At 34.7% G+C, this 20,446-nt stretch overlaps 1 protein-coding gene across 1 annotated transcript in view; it reads left to right on the top strand.

Moving 5' to 3' along the window:
• ADGRV1 (adhesion G protein-coupled receptor V1) overlaps window positions 1–20,446 on the top strand; it is a 566,041-nt gene that overhangs the window by 339,332 nt on the left and 206,263 nt on the right. The window contains 1 exon segment of the mRNA XM_017886717.1: window positions 13,123–13,239. Coding sequence (XP_017742206.1) covers window positions 13,123–13,239 — 117 coding nt within the window.

The following is a 20,446-nucleotide window of genomic DNA, read 5'->3' as shown; positions in this document are numbered from 1 at the left end:
TGTTTATACTTTTAGACTTCATGTTTATAGGTAATGCATCATAGACATAATTTGGGCAAGTACAAGAAAAGGTAAAGATGTTGAAAAGCAGTTACATTTTTCATAAAGTGACTTCCTTTATATGTCCTTAGGATTTTGTTCAAACATTTTTACTGATAATGTTCTATCTTGGTTTGATAGTATGGCATGCCTAAAAAGCAGCAGCTACTAACTCACCAGTTCTGAATGATTAGATAAAGGAATGAAAAGATGATCTGATTTGTAAAATGCTCCCATATTGAAATACCTTCTCCCTCTTTTTTTATCTTTTTATAGATCATGCAACACTTTTGTACTTGGGAAAGTGTTCTAACTAAAGCAATTATGCAATAAAAGTAACCTTGATGTTGGCTTCTCTGTCAACTTTACATTGGATGAAATATTTGGGAATTGTGCTTTGTAGTTTTAAAAATACAGGTGTACGTAGCAGGGAAATGATAACTCTCTCAATAATTAAGGACAAGCAATCATATCCTCGATGTAAAATGGGAAGGAATAATAATTTTTTTTTAATTTTTAAGAAACATCTAATGTCACTCCACTTAGAGAAAACACATTAATTTCTTTTACGTTGTCAGGCAGAGAAAGTATAAACTTTGGACTTTGCAGAGTAAGGTTAGGCTATGGCCTGTGAGTTAATAAACACTATTGTTAGATTTATATAGAATTTTATTAGTCTTGCTCAGTTTCTCTTCAATTCCATCTAATAAGGTTTCCTTTCCAGCTTATATGTATGCTTATCTAAGTCCAAGGAATTCCATGAGAAGTTTAATCAAAATATTTTCAATTGATAACTTATGAAGCAAAAACAGCAATTTCCCACTATATATTTCAAATAAGTTTATTGTACAATTTTGAAGTGACTGTAGAGTCTGAATTATATTCAGACCATGTATCTGTTGTATTCAGATTCTGGCCATGTATCCACTAACAAAATAAAATGAAAAAATGAACATGGTTTTGTCACAAGTTAATTGTTCAACAACAATAATAACAACAAAATTATCTAAAATCTGAATTTTCTGAGTAATGACTCAGTACCATCAGTAAAGTAGTAGAATGCAAACCTTAGTGTGCTATCTGTGTAAATAATTTAATTATGTTCACTCCAGATATAGAGACTTTTTTGTTTCCACGGAATTCGTAAACTGTCATTACAGAACTAAGAAATGTAACTTTGAAAATCCAAGTCTACATGTAAAATTTAGTTCAAACTTTGTAATATTCAAATGATCTTGATGTTTCAGCTTGATATTTCAGCCAGCCTTTGCACTCATTGTTCTTCCTTCAAATGAAAAGACTTTATATACTTCTAGAGAATCTCCTATACAAGCAGGAAGTGTGAGTATGTGGCTTTAGTGATTTTTGGAGTACATGCTAGCATCATTTTAAGTGGTTATTTTAAGTATTAAAAGTGGTTAGAAGCACAGGCTTTGAAGTCAACAAACTTGGCTCAAGTCCTGAGTCTGTTGTATCTTAGGTATAGCTGTGTGACATCAGTGGTAAGAGCTGTAATGTTAAGCAAGATGCTATCAATCACAGCAAATGTTAAGATTTGGAATTGACAGAAAAAAAAAATGTAAACATGCTATGGGAGCACAAGGTAATGAAGAAAAGATACAGAAAATGCAAGAAACTAAGTATGGCATTATTCCAAGTGGCACATGATCCAGGCAATCTCTACCAAGCATAATTAAGCAGGAAAAAAGAAATAGTCTTTCCTTAGGTCTGTGCCCTTGGCAAACGTATTTACTTTTATTAAGCCCCAGTTTCCTTCACTATGAGATAAAACAGCAGTGATCTGTAAATTGCATAGATTATTTAAATATGATGAAATAATATCTCTAGGGCCTTTAGCACAGTACCTGGCACATGAAAACCATTCATTAAAAAGTAACTATTATTATTGTTGCTGTTACTATTTCTTATAAAAATAAATCAGTACTTCTTTGGCTGTGCACCAGATGAAAAGACTAGTCTTGGTGTTAATGACTCATAAAGATCTGTTTCTCAGAAGATGACTTTTAAAGAAAAGAGAAAAAATAAAAGCATACTAAAATACCTCTATAAAATTCTGTAGTGCGGGCTAATTTTGCTTCCTTTTTTAAATTTCAACTGTTTTANGTTTGATATATTTGTGCATATGTTGCATTTTCTTTTATTATCTCTATTCCTAGTATAATTCAATTTAGGCCAGAATGTTGTTTAGTTGTGATTTTATATTTCCTTAGGTTAACTTGAGACATGTAAACAAGTAAATTATTTATATGCTATATAATCCTCTACTTACTAGGATATTTACTTAATAGTGGTTTTGTGGCTTAGGAAGCAGAATAATTAATTAGAGTGAATTAATGGCACACACTGGTTGCTCTATGTTTCTGATTTGCTTTGGACTGAATCTTTATGTTGCTCAAGCATTGTTTCTGCTGTTTAGCAGTTGCCTAAGTTCATATGTTGGAGCCTAATCCCCAGAGTGATGGTATTTGGAGATGGGGCCTTTATTTGGGAGCTAATTAGGTCATGACAGTGAAGCCCTCATGACCGAGATTTGTGCACTTAGAAGAAAAGAACAGAGAGAGCTCGCTTTTTTTCTCTGTGTTCTCTGCCATGTAAGGACACAATGAGATGACGACCGTCTGCAAACGAGGAAGCGGGTTCTCACCAGACACCAGATCTTCTGGCACTTTGATCTTGGACTTTCCGTCCTCTAGAACCATGATAAATGTTTGTTGTTTAAGCTACCCAGTCTCTATAATAATATTTGTCATAACAGCCCGAACTGACTCAGACACATTTATTCCTCATTTATGAGCAAATAAACCAAAATCATAATAGTTTTCTTGCTTTTGATCTGAAAATAATGCATTTCCCAATTTTATATGCCAAAGACCTATATATTTTATTGTCTATACTTCTTGCCTGCTGCCCCAAAGCAGAGAGTCCTGTATATGTTTGTTTATTCATACATCCCAGGCCTTCTCAAAATAACCCTCAACCTGAAATAGAATGTGATTTAAAATAACAGAACCTTGGCTCTGGAATCAGGCATGTGGCAAGCACACAGAATATATATGTTGATGGAATCTCGGTCATGAGGGCTTCACTGTCATGACCTAATTAGCTCCCAAATAAAGGCCCCATCTCCAAATGCCATCACTCTGGGGATTAGGCTCCAACATATGAACTTAGGCAACTGCTAAACAGCAGAAACAATGCTTGAGCAACACAAAGATTCAGCCCAAAGCAAATCAGAAACATAGAGCAACCAGTATGTGCCATTAATTCACTCTAATTAGTTACTCTGCTTCCTAAGCCACAAAACTACTATTAAGTAAATATACTAGTAGGTAGAGGATTATATAGCATATAAATAATTTACTTGTTTACATGTCTCAAGTTAACCTAAGGAAATATAAAATCACAACTAAACTTAACATTTTGGCCTAAATTGAGTTATGCTGGGAATAGAAATAATAAAAGAAAATGTAACATATGCACAAATGTTTATACTCTTTTAGACTTCATGTTTATAGGTAAATGATCATGACATAATTTGGGCAAGTACAAGAAAAGGTAAAGATGTTGAAAAAGCAGTTACATTTTTCATAAAGTGGACTTCCTTTATATGTCCTTAGGATTTTGTTTCCAACGGGTTATTACTGAAATGTTCTAATCTTGGATTTTGATAGTATGGCATGCTAAAAAGCAGCAAGCTACTAACTCACCAGTTCTGAATGATTAGATAAAGGAATGAAAAGATGATCTGATTGTAAAAATGCTCCCATATTGAAATACCTTCTCCCTCGTTTTTTATCTTTTAGATCATGCAACCTTTTGTACTGGGAAAGTGTTCATAACTAAAGCAATTATGCAATAAAAGTAACCTATGATGTTGGCTTCTCTGTCAACTTTACATTGGATGAAATATTGGGAATTGTGCTTTGTAGTTTAAAAATACAGGTGTACGTCGACAGGGAAATGATAACTCTCTCAATAATTAAGGACAAGCAATCAATATCCTCGCTGGTAAAATGGGAAGGGAACTAATAATTTTTTTTTAATTTTTAAGAAAAATCTAATGTCACTCCACTAGAGAAAACACTTAATTTCATTACGTTGCAGCAGGAAAGTATAAACTTGGGACTTGGCAGAGTAAAGGGTTAGGCTATGCCTGTGAGTTAATAAAACACTATTGTTAGATTTATATAAGATTTTATTAGTCCTTGCTCAAGTTTCTCTTCAATTCCATCTAATAAGGTTTTCCTTTCACAGCTTATATGTATGCTTATCTAAGGTCAGGATTCCAATGAGAGTTAATTCAAAATATTTCAATTGATAACTTATGAAGCAAAACAGCCAATTTCCCACTATATATTTCAAATAAGTTTATTGTACATTTGAAGATGACTGTAGGTCTGAATTATATTCAGACCATGTATCTTTGTATTCAGATTCTTGGCCATGTATCCACTAACAAAATAAAGAAAAAATGAACAGGTTTTGTCACAAGTTTAATTGTCAACAAACATAATTAACAAAAAAATTATCTAAAATCTGAAATTTTCTGAGTAATGACTCAGTAATCAGTAAAGTAGTAGAATGCAAAAACCTTAGTGTGCTATCTGTGTAAATAATTTTTAATTATGTTCACTCCAGATATAGAGACTTTTTTGGGTTTCCCGGAATCGTAAACTGTCATTACAGAACTAGAAATGTACTATTGAAAATCCACTCTACATGTAAAATTTAGTCAAACTTGTAATATTCAAAATGAATCTTGATGGTTTCAGCTTGATATTTCAGCCAGCCTTTGCAATCATTGTTCTTCCTTCAAATGAAAAGATTCTATATACTTTAGAGAATCTCCTATACAAGCAGGAAGTGTGAGTATGTGGCTTTAGTGATTTTTGGAGTACATGCTAGCTCATTTTAAGTGGTATATTTTAAGTATTAAAGTGCGTTAGAACCACAGGCTTTGAAAGTCACACAAACTTGGCTCAAGATCCTGAGATCTGTTGTATCTTAGGTATAGCTGTGTGACATCAGTGGTAAGGCTGTAATGTTAGAGCAAGGAATGCATCAATCACAGCAAATGTTAAGAATTTGGAATTGACAGAAAAAAAAATGTAAACATGCTATGGGAGCACAAGGTAATGAAGAAAGATACAGAAAATGCAAGAAACTAAGTATGGCATTACCAAGTGGCACATGATCCAGGCAATACTCTACCAAGCATAATTAAGCAGAAAAAAAAGAAATAGTCTTTCCTTAGGGTCTGTGCCCTTGGGCAACGTTTTACTTTTATAAGCCCAGTTTCCTTCACTATGGATAAAACAGCCAGTGATCTGTAATTGCATAGACAGTATTTAATATGATTAAAATAATATCTTAGGGCACTTTAGCCAGTACCTGGCAATGGAAAACACATTCATTAAAAAGTACACTTTATTATTTGTTGCTGTTACTATTTTTATAAAAATAAATCAGTACTTCTTTGGCTGTGGCACCAGATGAAAAAGGGACTAGTCTTGGTGTAATGGAGTCATAAGATCTGTTTCTCAGAAGATGACTTTTTAAAGAAAAGAGAAAAAATAAAAGCAATACTAAAATACCTTCTATAAAAATTCTGTAGTGCAGGGCTAATTTTTGCTTCCCTTTTTTAAATTCAAACATGTTTTATATATTACAACACACACCATATATACATATAGTATATATAACATATATTATATATTTAACTATATATGTAATATATTTTACACTATATATGTATATATATTACTATATGAAGTTTTCCTACTATCTAAATCTATTTTAAAGATAATTAACTATTGAAGAAAAAATAATGACAAAGTAGTGTGAGGTTTGCAACATATATAAAAGTAGAATATATGCCAGGAGATCAGGAGAGAAAATAGTATATTATTGTGAGGTTTTCATTCTATATATGAAGTAGTATACTACCAACCAATGTCTTTCATAAACATAGATGCAAATATTCTTAATACAATATTAGCAAATCAAAATGATAATATATCATGACAGAATGATAGCTATCCCAATAATGCAAGGATGACTTAAAATTCAAAAGTTAATCAATGTAATTAATAGCAAACTAAAATAAAAAATGTTTTTTATTTGGGAGGCTGAAGCAGGTGGATCACCTGAGCTGGGGATTGCAAGACTAGCCTAGGCAACATGGCAAAGCCCTGGCTCTACAAAAGAAAAGAAAAGAAAAAAATACAAAAATGAGCCAGGCCAGTGGTGCATGGCTGTATTCCCCAACTACTTTTGAGGCTGAGATGGGAGGATTGCTTGAGTTCAGGAGGTTGAGGCTGCAATGAGCCAAAATTGTGCCACTGCACTCTGTCCTGGACAACAGAGCCAGACCTTGTCTTAAAAAAAAAAAAAAAAAAAAAAAAAAGAGAGAGAGAAAAGAAAGAAATATTTTGGATAATTTCTGTAGGCAAATATAATTAACAAAATTTAATATCAATTCCCAATAAAAATAAATTTATTCCCAATAAAATTCCCAATAAAAACTCCCAGCAAACAGCAAAGTAAGAAGAGAAGGAATGTTCTTAACCTGGTAAAGGTATCTATAAAACTATGTAACTATGTAACTAATGTACTTGTATTAGTTTGCTAGGGCTGCCATAACAAAGTAACACAGACTGGATGGCTTTAACAACACTAATTTTCTCACAGTTTGGAGGCTACCGTCTGAGTTGAAGGTGTCTTTAGGGTTGACTTCATACTGAGGCCTCTCTCCTCAGCTTTTAGGTGGCCATCATCTCCCTTTGTCTTCACATGGTTTGTCTTCTGTGCATGTGTGTATCTGTGTCCAAAATTTTCACCTCCTGTAAGGACACCAGTCATAATGGACTAGTACCATTCTAAAGACCTCATCTTAACTTAATTACCTATTTTAAAACTTTATCTTCAAATACAGTTACATACTGAAGTACTGGGGTTTGGGACTCCAACATGTGAATTTGGAGAGGAAACAATTTAGCCCATAACAATACTCAATGCTGAAAAACTGAATGCTTTCCCCCTAAAATTAGAAACAAAACAAGGTTGTTCATTTTTGCCACTTCTATTTAATTGTGTGTGTGTGTGTGTGTGTGTGTGTGTGTGTGTGTGTGTGTGCATATATTTCTCCCAGCAAGTACAATAGGCAAGATAAGACAATTAGAGCATTCTAATTAGCAAATAAGTAAAACCCTATTTATATAGAGATGACATGATCCTATATTTAAAATACAATGTTATCTACAAAACAGCTACTCAAACTAACGTGATTCTGTAAGTTTACAGGGTACAAGATCAATATATAAAAATAAATTGTATTTCTATGTGTCAGGAAGGAATAATCAGAAACTAAAATTTAATAAAAATATCAATTACAATAATATTTAACATATAAAAGAATTAGGGGTGAATCTTTTTTTTAATGTGTGAAGGAGATGTATGTGCATAACTACAAAACACCGCTGAGAGAAACTAGAGAAGACCTAAATAAATGAAGAAAGACACTGTATTAATGGGATGCAAGAGTGAATGTTGTTAATATGTCATTTCTCCCCAGGTTGAGATTCAGCTTTCTTTTGTAGAAATTGACTACCTCATCATAAAAGTCACATGGAAATGCAAATGACTAAGAATAACCAAAACAACTTTGGAAAAGAATAAATTAGAACCTAACACTACCCTTTTCAATAAATATAGCTACAGTAATCTAGATGATGTAGTATTGTTGTAAACACAGACAAATAGATCAAGGGAACAGTTTAGAGAGCCCAGAAATAGACTCCAACATATATAGGCAAATACCCAAAGGCAGTTTACTAGAGGAAAGATGACAGTCTTTCAACAAATGGTGCTGAAAAAATATGGGTACATTATTTTGGGAAAAAAATCTCCAAATATACTGAGTGAAATTGGACACAAAAGAGCACATATGCCTATATTTATATAAAATTTAATAAATGCAAACTAATGTATTAGAAAAAGATCAGTGGCTGGGCGCGGTGGCTCACGCCTGTAAGCCCAGCACTTTGGGAGGGCGAGGTGGGCGGATCACGAGGTCAGGAGATCGAGACCATCCTGGCTAACACAGTGAAACCCCATCTCTACTAAAAATACAAAAAATTAGCCGTGTGTGGTGGTGGGTGCCTGTAGTCCCAGCTACTTGGAGGCTGAGGCAGGAGAATGGCGTGAACCCACAAGGCGGAGCTTGCAGTGAGCCGAGATTACGCCACTGCATTCCAGCCTGGGTGACAGAGCGAGACTCATCTCAAAAAAAAAAAAAAAAAAAAAAAAAACCAGATCAGTGTATGCCTAGGGTTGTAGGGGTGCTGGTGGTGCAGGGAGGTACTACAAAGGGCACGAGAAAACTTTTGGGGCTGATGCATGTGTTCATTATTTTAATTGTGATGATGGCTTCACAGGTGCAAAAACCTATGAGGTCAAATACTTTAAATATGCACCTTTTATTGTCTGTCAATCATACATCAATAAAGCTGTTTTTTAAACAAACACCTACTTGTGTTCAAACTCATGATAGAATCTGTACAGGATGCTTGCCATGTTCTCTTTTTTACAAAAATATACTTTAAAATAATTATAAGAATGGATAGGATCACATTGTTTTAAGAAGTTGACAAGTTTTCAAAGACTTTAAAATTAATTTTATTTAAAAGTTGAGATTTATGAGAAAATTCTTATAATAAAATCTTATTTTAAAAGTTCGGAGGAGAAAAAGGTTGTTTATGGTTGAAAGGAATAACCAGGTATTAAAAAATAGGAAAGTCTAGGAATCTGCCATGATCAGAGTAAGCAGGTAGAATTTCCAGGTATTCATGACAGAGTTCTACCACATTTTGAAAGGTAAACATGAGTTTAACCTGGGAAGATGAGAAAGAGAAATTGTAGATAAAAGGAAGAGGAAGAACAAAGGCAAGAGTAGAGACATGAAGAAGTATGTTTAGGGAATAGCAGTAAATGCATTTGGATAGAATGTTTGGTATACAAAGAGTCTTATGGAAGATAAACTTAGGAAGAGAAGGTGGGGCAGATGGGACTTGGGTTTCCTCTCTGAAAGTTTATTTGAATCCCCACAGGCAGTGCTAATACTCTCAACTCTGCATTCTCCTAATATTTTACTCCATACCCTGCTACAATACTTGTCACATTGTATTGCATTCATATGTCTAGCTTCACCCTTAGGCAGCCTTCTATTAGAAAGAACTACATTTGGCTCATTATAAATGCTCAATAACAAGGGATGTCCCACTTTAAAAAATAGGAAAGTCTAGGAATCTGCCATTATCAGAGTAAGTCAGGCAAAATTTGAGCTGGTCCTTTAAAAACTGACTAGTTTTGGCGACGCGCAGTGGTTCATGCTATAATCCCAGCACTTTGGGAGGCCGAAGTGGGTGGATCACGAGATCAGGAGATCGAGACCATCCTGGCTAACACGATGAAAACCCGTCTCTATTAAAAATACAAAAAATGGTGGCATGCCCTGTAGTTCCAGCTGCTACTCAGGAGGCTGAGGCAGGAGATTCCCTTGAACCCGGGAGGCGGAGGTTGCAGTGAGCCAAAAGATCATGCTACTGCACTCCAGCCTGGGCGACAGAGCGAGACTCCGTCTAAAAAAAAAAAAAAAAAAAAAAAAAAAAAAAAAAAAAGAAGAAGAAGGAATGCTGGTACTGCAAATCAGGATACCAGAATTTGAATCGCATTTTAAATTTAAAACTTGTTTAAGGACCTTTAAATATGTTAATTATCCTATAGTTCTTCCTTCGTTATTTACTAAATTGGGGTAAAAACAATAATGACTTCACATTATTAATATATGAGTTATACACAAAAGAACGAGGGAAAACATGTAGCGCCATGCTGGTATACAGCAGTTTTCTGCCATCATGTACTTCATCTTGCCCAGCACAATAGTTTGTAGATAGTGGATACTTAAGCACTCGTTCATACTGAATAAATCAACGTATGAACAACTGAGAACCTTTGAAAAATTCCTTTTTTTGTTCATGTTCAACTTAATGCTTCCAGAGAACTGACTGTGAAAATAACCTTTTTTCTGGTAATCTCTGTGTTTGAATAAAAGAACAATGGTGAAACTCCATCTATTTTAGGTTTTGTAGCCTTAAAATGAGAGAGCTAAATATGCTGGGAGATTTTATTTATTTTGTTTTACTTGGTCTCATTTTATTTCCATTTTAAATTAAGTTAATGAAATTTTGGGTAGTCCTGGTCACATGTAATACCTAGTTCTCCAAGTATTCTTTGTGCACCCCTTTTATAGCAATGTGCATTGTGACAGCTCAGCCTCCTCTTGCTGACTAATCTTCTGTACAGACAGAAGCAATTCCCATAATTCAGATAATAACCTGGAACAACTTTCATGGTTTACAAAAGTAGATTTGTAACTGATCTTCTTATAATTTAGAAAAGGAGATTAGAGTATAATAAAATATCAAATCATACCTTAAGAATAGAATTTTGGATGTTAAAACTATTCTGAAAGTAAATACAGTTTTAAACAAGAATCTGTACTGATTTAGTTGCTTCAAAGAAAACATATTGAAAAATAATTTAAGTTAGCATATACTTATAGGTAGTTTCATAGAATGCTTAAAGCTAAACATAGTCAATTATAATTTGGATTACACTATTCTATTATATAATAACCTATTTAAGTTGATTAGAACAAAACTACTAGGTAAACTTCAACACAATCCATATAATAGAATCTGAATTAGAAAGGCTTGAATTTATTGTACCTACATTTATGAAGACTTTATGGAAATAGATGCACCTTTGTGAAAAGACAGAACATGAAATGTTAAAATGATTGCTTTTTTATCCTTTTTTTTTTTTTGGCTAAACCATACCATACTCTTAAGTCATAGTTCCAGTGCTTAGTGCATAGAAGGTGTTCAAGGAATAATTGTGGAATTTAGAAAGGTTTAATTTATGACCTATAATAAAGGTCAGAATAAATGGTAAAGTTAGACAAAAAAAGTCAAGGAAAATGTAAGCATAATCTCTAATAATTCAAAAGCTATGTTGTGGTGTGTTCTAGGAAGGTGAATTTGTGGACTTTATTTTTTTTAAGGGAACACATTTGTCAGGAAATAATGTTACATAAATTTCTATTTTCTGCTTTAAATGCTGGCATGCCTTCTTTGTAATAGTGTATATTACAAATGCACCATATCCAAGGCTAAGTAAACAGAAAGTTGAATCAAGGTACTTCTCATTTTAAAAATTATTCTGGAGTCTTGGAGTAGAAAGAGACTCTGGAGTTGATTTTTTCCAACTTCCTTCTATTATTGATGAGGGAAGTAGAAGGGGAAAAGGACTTGTTCACTGTCCATAGCTTAAAAAAAAGATTTTTTTAAATTCTGTACTTGATGGTACATTAAGGTACTCAATGAATAATTTCCAAGAAGAAAGAGTCACTTCAGCATAAGAGATACATATTGTAGATTTATTAATTTACAGTCAATATCAATTATAGTAATAAATTGGTAATTATTAATAATTATTAATTTTAAATTAGCATGTTGGGTCTTATGTAATTGAGGAATCAGATTAAGGTGCATCTTTCATTGTGAAATTGAGATGTTGGGAACATGCAAAGCCTCACTGCAGATCCTAACGAATTTACCACAGGGATGCTGCCCTACCAATACACTTGAGTAGAAATTTTCAAGGGGAGTTGAGGGACGTGTCCTTGGTAACAAGAGGATTGGGGAGGGGCATATTTCACTTGAAATTTAAACTACATTTTGTCCTGTGGTCTTATTTATTTTGGGGCACGCTATTTATTTTTTTAAATAAATTCAAATAGCATTAAAGGCATTCATGTTTTCTTTTTAAAAGTTGAGAGATTTTAAGGCATAAGTCAACTAGTTTTCTCCTCTGTGCTTTTGGAATAAATCATTCATTTTTATAATAAACATTTATTGATCACCTCTGTATTCCAGGCACAGTAGTACTCTCTGAAAATATAGTCAAAAAGTTGATTCCTATCTGTAAGGGGAGCCAGAGTTTATTCATTGAGAATTTATAGCCCAATATTATTGCTCCAAGTTTCCCCCTGCCATCTACACTCATCCTTGCAATATTTGACACAGTAGTCATTTATTGGAGAAAATACGAAAAGATAGAAATCACAAAGAGTTATTTACTTCACTTGCTTATTTACTCAGCAAGTATTTATTGAGTACCTACCATGTGCCAGTCACTAAGCTATGTGCTTGGGTTACATTAGTGAGTAAAACAGTCAACGATCCTGTCTTTGCGGGGATTATATTCTAGGAGGTGAGACTAATAGCCAAAAAACAAAAAAAAAGAAATGCAAATACAAAGCATGTTAGAAGGTGATGTGTGATGGTTAAAAGAGAGAGAGAGAGAGAGAGAAAAGTAGAGTTGGGGAATTATGTGTGTGAGAAGGAAATTAAAAAGCAGGATACAATTTTAAATAGTGTGGTCAAGAGAGGCCTCATTGTGACTTTTGAACAAAGGCTTGAAGGCCCTTGAAATAAAAATCAAAGATTAAGATAATCATAGAATTTGAATTTTTAAACTCATTTTACGTCCGTTTTGTTGTCTGTGTTACTTCCTGGCAAGAGGCTGCAGGTGATGGGTAAAGTCAAATATTTGATTTCTCTTTCTTTTCTCTCCCATTAGCTTTGATTTACACAAGGAGTAGTATTTCCACTATTTTCTACTTTGCTAAAATAAATGTATTTCATGGGACTTTTGCTCATCAATGATAAGAACCAGGTTTACCTTGCGAATTTCCTTATGAGAGCCTAGAGCAACATGTAGCATAATTTCATATCATGCATTATTTCTTAGAAATATAAAAATCCATATATTGCCATTTTTAGAATGACTCTTAAAGTCATATCAGTTTAGACAACAAGTCAATTTACTTTCCCGTGGAATCACTGAGTCATAGATTTAGATAAGAAAGCATTTACTTTCTTAATATTCTTCATCAATTTTAGCATATTTTAAAAATAGAAGTATCTGTTTTTTTTACAGATTCTGTTTCTGGCGTCTGCATATGCAAGTCCCCAACTCGCTGAGGAGAGCTGTTCAGCTGTGGCTGCTGTCACACATTACCTGTACCTTTGCCAGTTTAGCTGGATGCTCATTCAGGTTGGTACCTCACTCCCTCTCCCCGCCCCTTTAATCTTTTAATGAATCTGGGTGGAGTGGTCTTAATGTCTGATACTCTGTACTGAAGTAGAAGTAATTCCATATATCCATCACTGCATTCTCAGGATATAAATGCCAAATAAAAACACCCTATAAGCTGTACAATGGTAGAGAGCATTGTGAGTTTGAAGAAATTACGGAAATCTAGTAGGATTTGAAACAAGGGAGTGGTTAGAGATGAAGTCTGCAATGCTGGCCCTATAAAGCACAGTAGGAAATTAGAACATTGTTCTAGGAAAAGTAATAGAAGGTTTTTAAGTAAAGGAGTGTCATGATAAGATTTAGATATTAGAAAGATCTCCCTGTTTGTAGTGAATATGAGACAGGAAAGGGTGGATAGGCAAGCCAATTAAGTAGATTTAGCTGTATTCAAGGGGAAATCATGGTAGCGTGAACTAGGGAGGTGGCAGTAGAAGCAAAGGGAAGAGGACTGCTTTGGAGATTTTTTAAAATTAGAACTATAGGATGTAAAGACTGGTTGTGAGGAATGCAGAAGTTGGAACCCAGGATGCTCCCCAAATTTCTGGCCTGGGTGTCTGGTGGATACTGGTAACTGAAATTATGATCACTGAACAATGGGGAAAAGCTGGTGAGTTTCGTTTGGGACATGCTGAATGTGAAGTGTATATGAAACCTCCACTGGGAACTTTGAGGAGACGGGGACAAATGAAGCTAAAGCTCAGAAGAGAGGCCTACACTTTAGAAATGCACTGGGAATCACAGTGCTTTGGGAAGCCAAGGCAGGCAGATCACCTAAGGTCAGGAGTTCAAGACCAGCCTGGCCAACAAGGTCAAATCCCGTCTCTACTAAAATACAAAAAATTAGCTAGGTGTGGTGGTGGGCGCCTGTAATCTCAGCTACTAGGGAGGCTGAGGCAGGAGAATCATTTTAACCCAGGAGGCGGAGGTTGCAGTAAGCCGAGATGATGCCATTGGACTCCAGCCTGGGCAACAAAAGCGAAATTCTGTCTAAAAAAAAAAAAATGCACTGGGAAGTTATTGGCTTAGAGTTGGAAAATGGAGCCATTGGTTTGGAAGAGATTACTTGGGGAGAAGGTACAGAGTGAGACCAGCAGAGTCCTAGCATACTCACCTGAGGAACTAATACATATTGGCAGAGGGATTTCAATTCTCCTTTTCTAACTAAAATCCCAAATTATCTCCATTATTCTTTGTTGATTTGGTTGATAAATGGCTGATACGGTTGATAAAGAGGAGGACAGTGCATAGTATTAACGTCACTAATTAAATGGCTCAACTAAAATGCTGCATTTGATAATGCATTCTGTGTAATGGTATTGTTAAGTTTTTCATGTGACAGTTTCATATGCATTTCTGAGTATGCATGTAAACTATTTTATGAAAACAGATGCATTCAGTCCCTTGCATATTCTTTTTTCTTGTTGAAGAAGAAGGTTGTAGCAACAGTGAAATAATGGTAAAAGGAGAAAGAAAGTGGTGGTGATATTATGAGAGAATACCACACAGGCTCAAGGAAGGGTTGTTTTCCCCAGTATGATATGATAGTAGTGGGGGCTGAAGAAGAGGACTGAACTATTTAGCTAATAGAACTAGTTGAAACAAGTGGCACTCCGGATCTGGGTTTGAATTCTGGCTCTACTACTATCTGTGTAAGCTTAATTAAACTATTGACTCTCACCAAGTTTTGTTTCTAAATCTGCATATAGAGATAATAATTCCAAACTCATAAAATAATTATTAATATTTTATAGCTCTTTCAGCGGTTTTAATCATGGACAATTTATGGTGTTTTCAAGCTCCCCCTCAAAAAAATTTACAAATAAAAGTGAATTTAAAGCATATAACATAAAACTTACATATCTGCTGAAATTAGAATAACATTTGCAAGATTTTCTGACTGCAAAATTCTTTAAGAGTTTATCTGAGTTAAACTTTTTTAAATGTACCCTATTTATGTTGTTATCTATCTGCCTGGATTGAGGTCCCCAGTGCTGTGCTAAAGGTCTTTGTCCATGCCCCTGACCTATTCAGAATTTTTGATTCATTACTTGGATGAAAACACAGGAAATTGCTTATCAGATATGCATGTGGTACAGAACTGAAAGGACAGCTGCAGCAGAGAGCTGCCTGCATTAAGATTACAGGTAGAGCTAATGAAGAGAAACTGTACTGTGATAAATTAAAAACTGGAATGAAAGAGACATCATCTGATGGACGTTAATGTAAATTACTCAAAATTATAATTTAACATAAACTCGGCAGCAATTAAATATGTGACCAGAATGCTTAACAATAACAACTACAGTAACTGCAAAAACAACACACACCTAGGTTGCATTGATAGCAATATGGAAGCAGACATGGTTACATTGTAATCTACAAAATTCAGACTATTTTGGGACACAGCAACCACTCTCATGGGTCATGTTTCAGCAGGAACATTAATTATCCAATGAGAAGTTGGAAAACAACCCTCTAAGAAACTTTGAGGCAGCTGGGCATAACTAACCTGGAAAGAATTTAGGGAGATGTGATGGCTGTCTACAAATACCGGAAGGGCTCCTACAGGAAAGGGTGGACTATGTAGCTCCATTTGGCAGAACCAGAGCAAATGGGTCAAAAATTAGGGAAGGAAATTTTTAATTCAGGTTAAGAGTTTTCATAGCCAATAAAACTGTCAAAGTTGAAGAGGCTTTTCTAAAAGTAGAGTGAATTCAATCACTGAAAAATATTGAGAGGGAAATGACCAACTTTCAAACATGTTTTAGATGGATTTTCTGCTTTCAGGGAGCATTAGACAAAATCATATATAAGATTTCACCCAAGTTAATGAAGATTGGTATATTCTACATCTCTTCTTCAAGTTAGGTAAATATGACTGTGGCTGATTCACATTTAGTAGACCAATTAGATTTCTGGATGGCTAATGGCTTAGGAAAGCTATTTAAAGTACCAGTGAAGTTTAATGTATTTCAGATGGTACACCACACATTTTTCATGGTTTGTGGTGTGACCACAAGGGGAAAAAGTCAGCAAATTCTGAATTCTTCTTAGGTTACTTTTAATGAATTATTTTATGTTCAGAGGTTGTCACTTCAGCAATCAACATTTTCCCATTCATAAAATAATGACTGCTAAAATTATTGTTTTCTAAAATCTGTTTTAAAACATTATGTAGAAGGTTAGACTATTATTAGCTCAATCCCATTGGTTGAATTAGGTTGAATAAAATTGAGAGAATTTTTACTTCAATGATTCTACTTCTTTTTTTTAGTAATATAGGAGTGAATATGATACTACTTATGTCTGTGCATAGCTTATGACAATAAATTAATCATAAATTTGTAATTACTGAGTTAAGCATGTCAGAACTGTTGATGTTTATTTTTATCTGCATTATATCTTCAGTCTTAGAATACATTTATATGACTTTATCTTGAAAATTATTTTACTTTTATATCCTATACTTTTAGTGCCTTATAATAAATTTAGATTAATTTTAGAGTAGCTTAGGGAAAATTTTATTGGTAAACAAGTTACATAAGCTCTCTGAGCCTAGATTTTCTTATTTGAAAACTCAAGTTGTAATAATACTACCTCTCTTTACAGACTGTGAAAAGATAAAATGAATTAATACATAGAATGAGCTTGATATGGTGTCTGGGACAGACTGCATACTCTGTACATATTTACCCATATTATTTGTTAAGATAATATGTTGTGGCTAAAATTTCATAGATTTGAAAACATCTTGACTGCTCTGCTTTTCCAATATAAATTATACCTTCTTTTTAACCAAAGAAAATCAACTTCATGTAGTGTCAAGAGGTCTGACTTTGAGTGAAGTGGACACTAACTAGCTGTAAAGCCTTAGCAAGCTGGAGAACCTTTAACCCTTTATTCAAGTAGATGCATTGCTCATAACAGGCTCCATAAATAACAGCCTTGCCTCTGTTTCTTCAGGCTTCCCTTTTCTTTGACAGAGAGGTCACACAGTGCAAGGCGAGGATGTAGTAACAAATTGTTTTGCTTATTTTTTAAAAGGAAACAAATCATAAATTCCTTTCTTGGCCACACATATTGAATTATCCTTCTGTTTGCTCTTCAGGTAAGGGCACTCCCTTGGAACTATTGAAATCACTTCTCCCTTAAGAAGGCAGGGTTATATCTCCTTTAAGAAAAATTGACAATGAGAATTTAAAATCTTGCAGTATCCTTACTCTGTTTTGCTAGTTCTATTTTTCCTTCTTCTGTTCTGATTTGGTTTCATTTTAGACATAGCATATACAAAACATAATTGAATACTAAATAAAAGTACATCTTTTCTCACTATTTCTTGCATTCTCCATTCTCTGCTCTACCTTCAATACCAATTCCTGAAGGTAAACATTACTGTTTTCCTGTGTATCTCTCCATAAATATTCCATGCATAGACAAATATTTATGAATATTTAAATAAGCACATGTGTGTTCTTGTATGTTTGTGTGTATATATATATATACAGTGTACATATATTTAGATATAGTGTATATATGTGTTACGTGTATATGTATATGCATGTGCGTGTGTATATATATATGGACATCTTTAAGTTTACCATGCATGGGTATATCTTTTTCCTATGCTATAATATGGTTATTACATAATTTATTTTTCTGGGCTCCAGTTGATGACATTACATAATTTTTTGGTTATCGTGTTACTTTTTGCTATAGTAAACAGTGTGTCCTTGAATATCCTCACACTCTGAATATTTGTTTACTTGGGCCGTATCCATAGAATAAATTCCTAGGAATTATGCTTTTACTATTCATGTCTACACGAAACATGCTCTCAGTTGGATTTCCAGATCATGAGGTAAATAAATTGCAAATAAATTTTTTGAGATATTCGTATATGATATAGGTAAATAGACAAACAATTTTTGCCTGTATATTCATTTGGCTCAATTTTATGATCACTTCCTGTCACCATGTTAAATGATTGTATAGCAATCTGCATCAGTTATGAAAAATATACAAACCTTGCATTGTTCTTGCAGTATGCTCATCTCATGCCTAGAGTTACAGCTTAATTTGAAATATAATCTTTTCTTTTGAAATTACAGCTTAACTGAAGAACACAGTTTTAAAATGGTAGAATAAGGTTAGAAATCATTTTACAGTTGTACTTGAGCATTCACATCTTGTGCGTTAATTTCTCAATGTAACCAGACTATGAACAAGCAAATGTACATGTTATTTATTCCTTGGTAGAAAGGCTACTTAGTGCCAGAGCATAGCAAAATAGGAAGGGAAATGCTAAAATTAGCCTTGTTTCTCCTTTATCATTGATTTAATTTTGAGGGACATCAAAGGTGTTAAGGACAACAGACTGGTATCAAGATAAAAATGACACACCCAGAAAATACTGACTTCTCCAGTCCTCAAAAAGTCTTGCAATTTATTTCATGCAATAAATATTAAGAAAGAGGGAGGAGAATTGGGGCAAGGACCAGTGATAACATTTCTTAGACTCTCATCTGAAATGAATGATTAAGAGCATATGGAGGGCCGGGCGCGGTGGCTCAAGCCTGTAATCCCAGCACTTTGGGAGGCCGAGACGGGCGGATCACAAGGTCAGGAGATCGAGACCATCCTGGCTAACACGGTGAAACCCCGTCTCTACTAAAAATACAAAAAATTAGCCGGGCGACCTGGCGGGCGCCTGTAGTCCCAGCTACTCGGGAGGCTGAGGCAGGAGAATGGCATGAACCCGGGAGGCGGAGCTTGCAGTGAGCTGAGATCCCGGCCACTGCACTCCAGCCTGGGCGACAGAGCGAGACTCCGTCTCAAAAAAAAAAAAAAAAAAAAAAAAAAAAAAAAAAAAAAAAAAAAAAAAAGAGCATATGGAATAGATAGAATTAATAGCATCTGTGATCTCTGACTAAACTTGATGCTATAGGTCAGTTTAAGGATTCTGGTGACACAATTAATAATCAACTATTAAAAAACAGTCAGGATACCGATCTTTATTTCATATACCCTGAAAATTATGGAGCTCAAATAACCGATTTTTAACTTTAAAAGGCAGTTCTCCTTTATGTTTTACTCATATGCTAATATGCATTTTATAAAGATATATGAATAAGTGAATGAATATGTGTTTATGGAACATATGAAAGCATAACTATGGCCTATGACAAAACACTTAACAAGATATGTCTTCAATTTTTCTATCTGGACATTGGGAAAAATAGTAGAGAAAATGTTATTGTAAAAATAAATAGATTTGTGTAGGAATGTAAGTATATATGCTTGTAGACACAGTCTTTTAGTTTACTGCTATCTATATTTGACTTAAATTATATCTGGGTATTACAATTGGTTGCTTGCATTTAACACAGAATCACTTTAAATTCCAATAGCCTGATTACTAATTCTGAGAAATATACTTCTTCCATCCTCCGTTTCCTCTGGTGTAAACAGAGCATAATAAAACCTAGGAGAGAAGTCTTGATTAAATGATATATAGCTTTATGTTTGGTCTACATTTATTAACCAATTAATAAATATTTGTTTCGACTGGGCATGGTGTCTCATGCCTGTAATCCCAGCAATTTGAGAGGCCGAGGCGGGCGCATCATGAAGTCAGGAGATCGAGACCATCCTGGCTAACACGGTGAAACCCTGTCTCTACTGAAATACAAAAAATTAGCCGGGCGTGGTGGCAAGTGCCTGTAGTCCCAGCTACTCAGGAGGCTGAGGCAGGAGAGCGGTGTGAACCCAGGAGGCGTAGCTTGCAGTGAGCTGGGATTGCGCCACTGCACTCCAGCCTGGGTGACAGAGCGAGACTCCATCTCAAAAAAATAAAATAAAATAAATAAATAAATAAATAAATAAATAAATAAATAAATAAATATTTGTTTCATTCTTCCCATTAAACTCCCTCATTGCTAACACAGCAGTCTGCAATCTAACTGAAACGGCAGCAGCGAGGCTGGGGGAGGGGCGCCCGCCATTGCTGAGGCTTAAGTAGGTAAACAAAGCCGCTGGGAAGCTCCAACTGGGTGGAGCTCACCGCAGCTCAAGGAAACCTGCCTGTCTCTATAGACTCCACCTCTGGGGGCAGGGCTCAGCTAAAAAAACAACAGGGGAAGCAGGAGAGGCCTGAGCAGACGCGAAT

The sequence above is a fragment of the Rhinopithecus bieti genome, unplaced genomic scaffold (assembly GCF_001698545.2).
Source record: "Rhinopithecus bieti isolate Rb0 unplaced genomic scaffold, ASM169854v2 scaffold_15252, whole genome shotgun sequence".
In the NCBI taxonomy this organism is placed as follows: domain Eukaryota; kingdom Metazoa; phylum Chordata; class Mammalia; order Primates; family Cercopithecidae; genus Rhinopithecus; species Rhinopithecus bieti.
The sequence above is the reverse complement of the archived record's forward strand: the minus strand, read 5'-3'. Positions and strand labels throughout refer to the sequence as shown.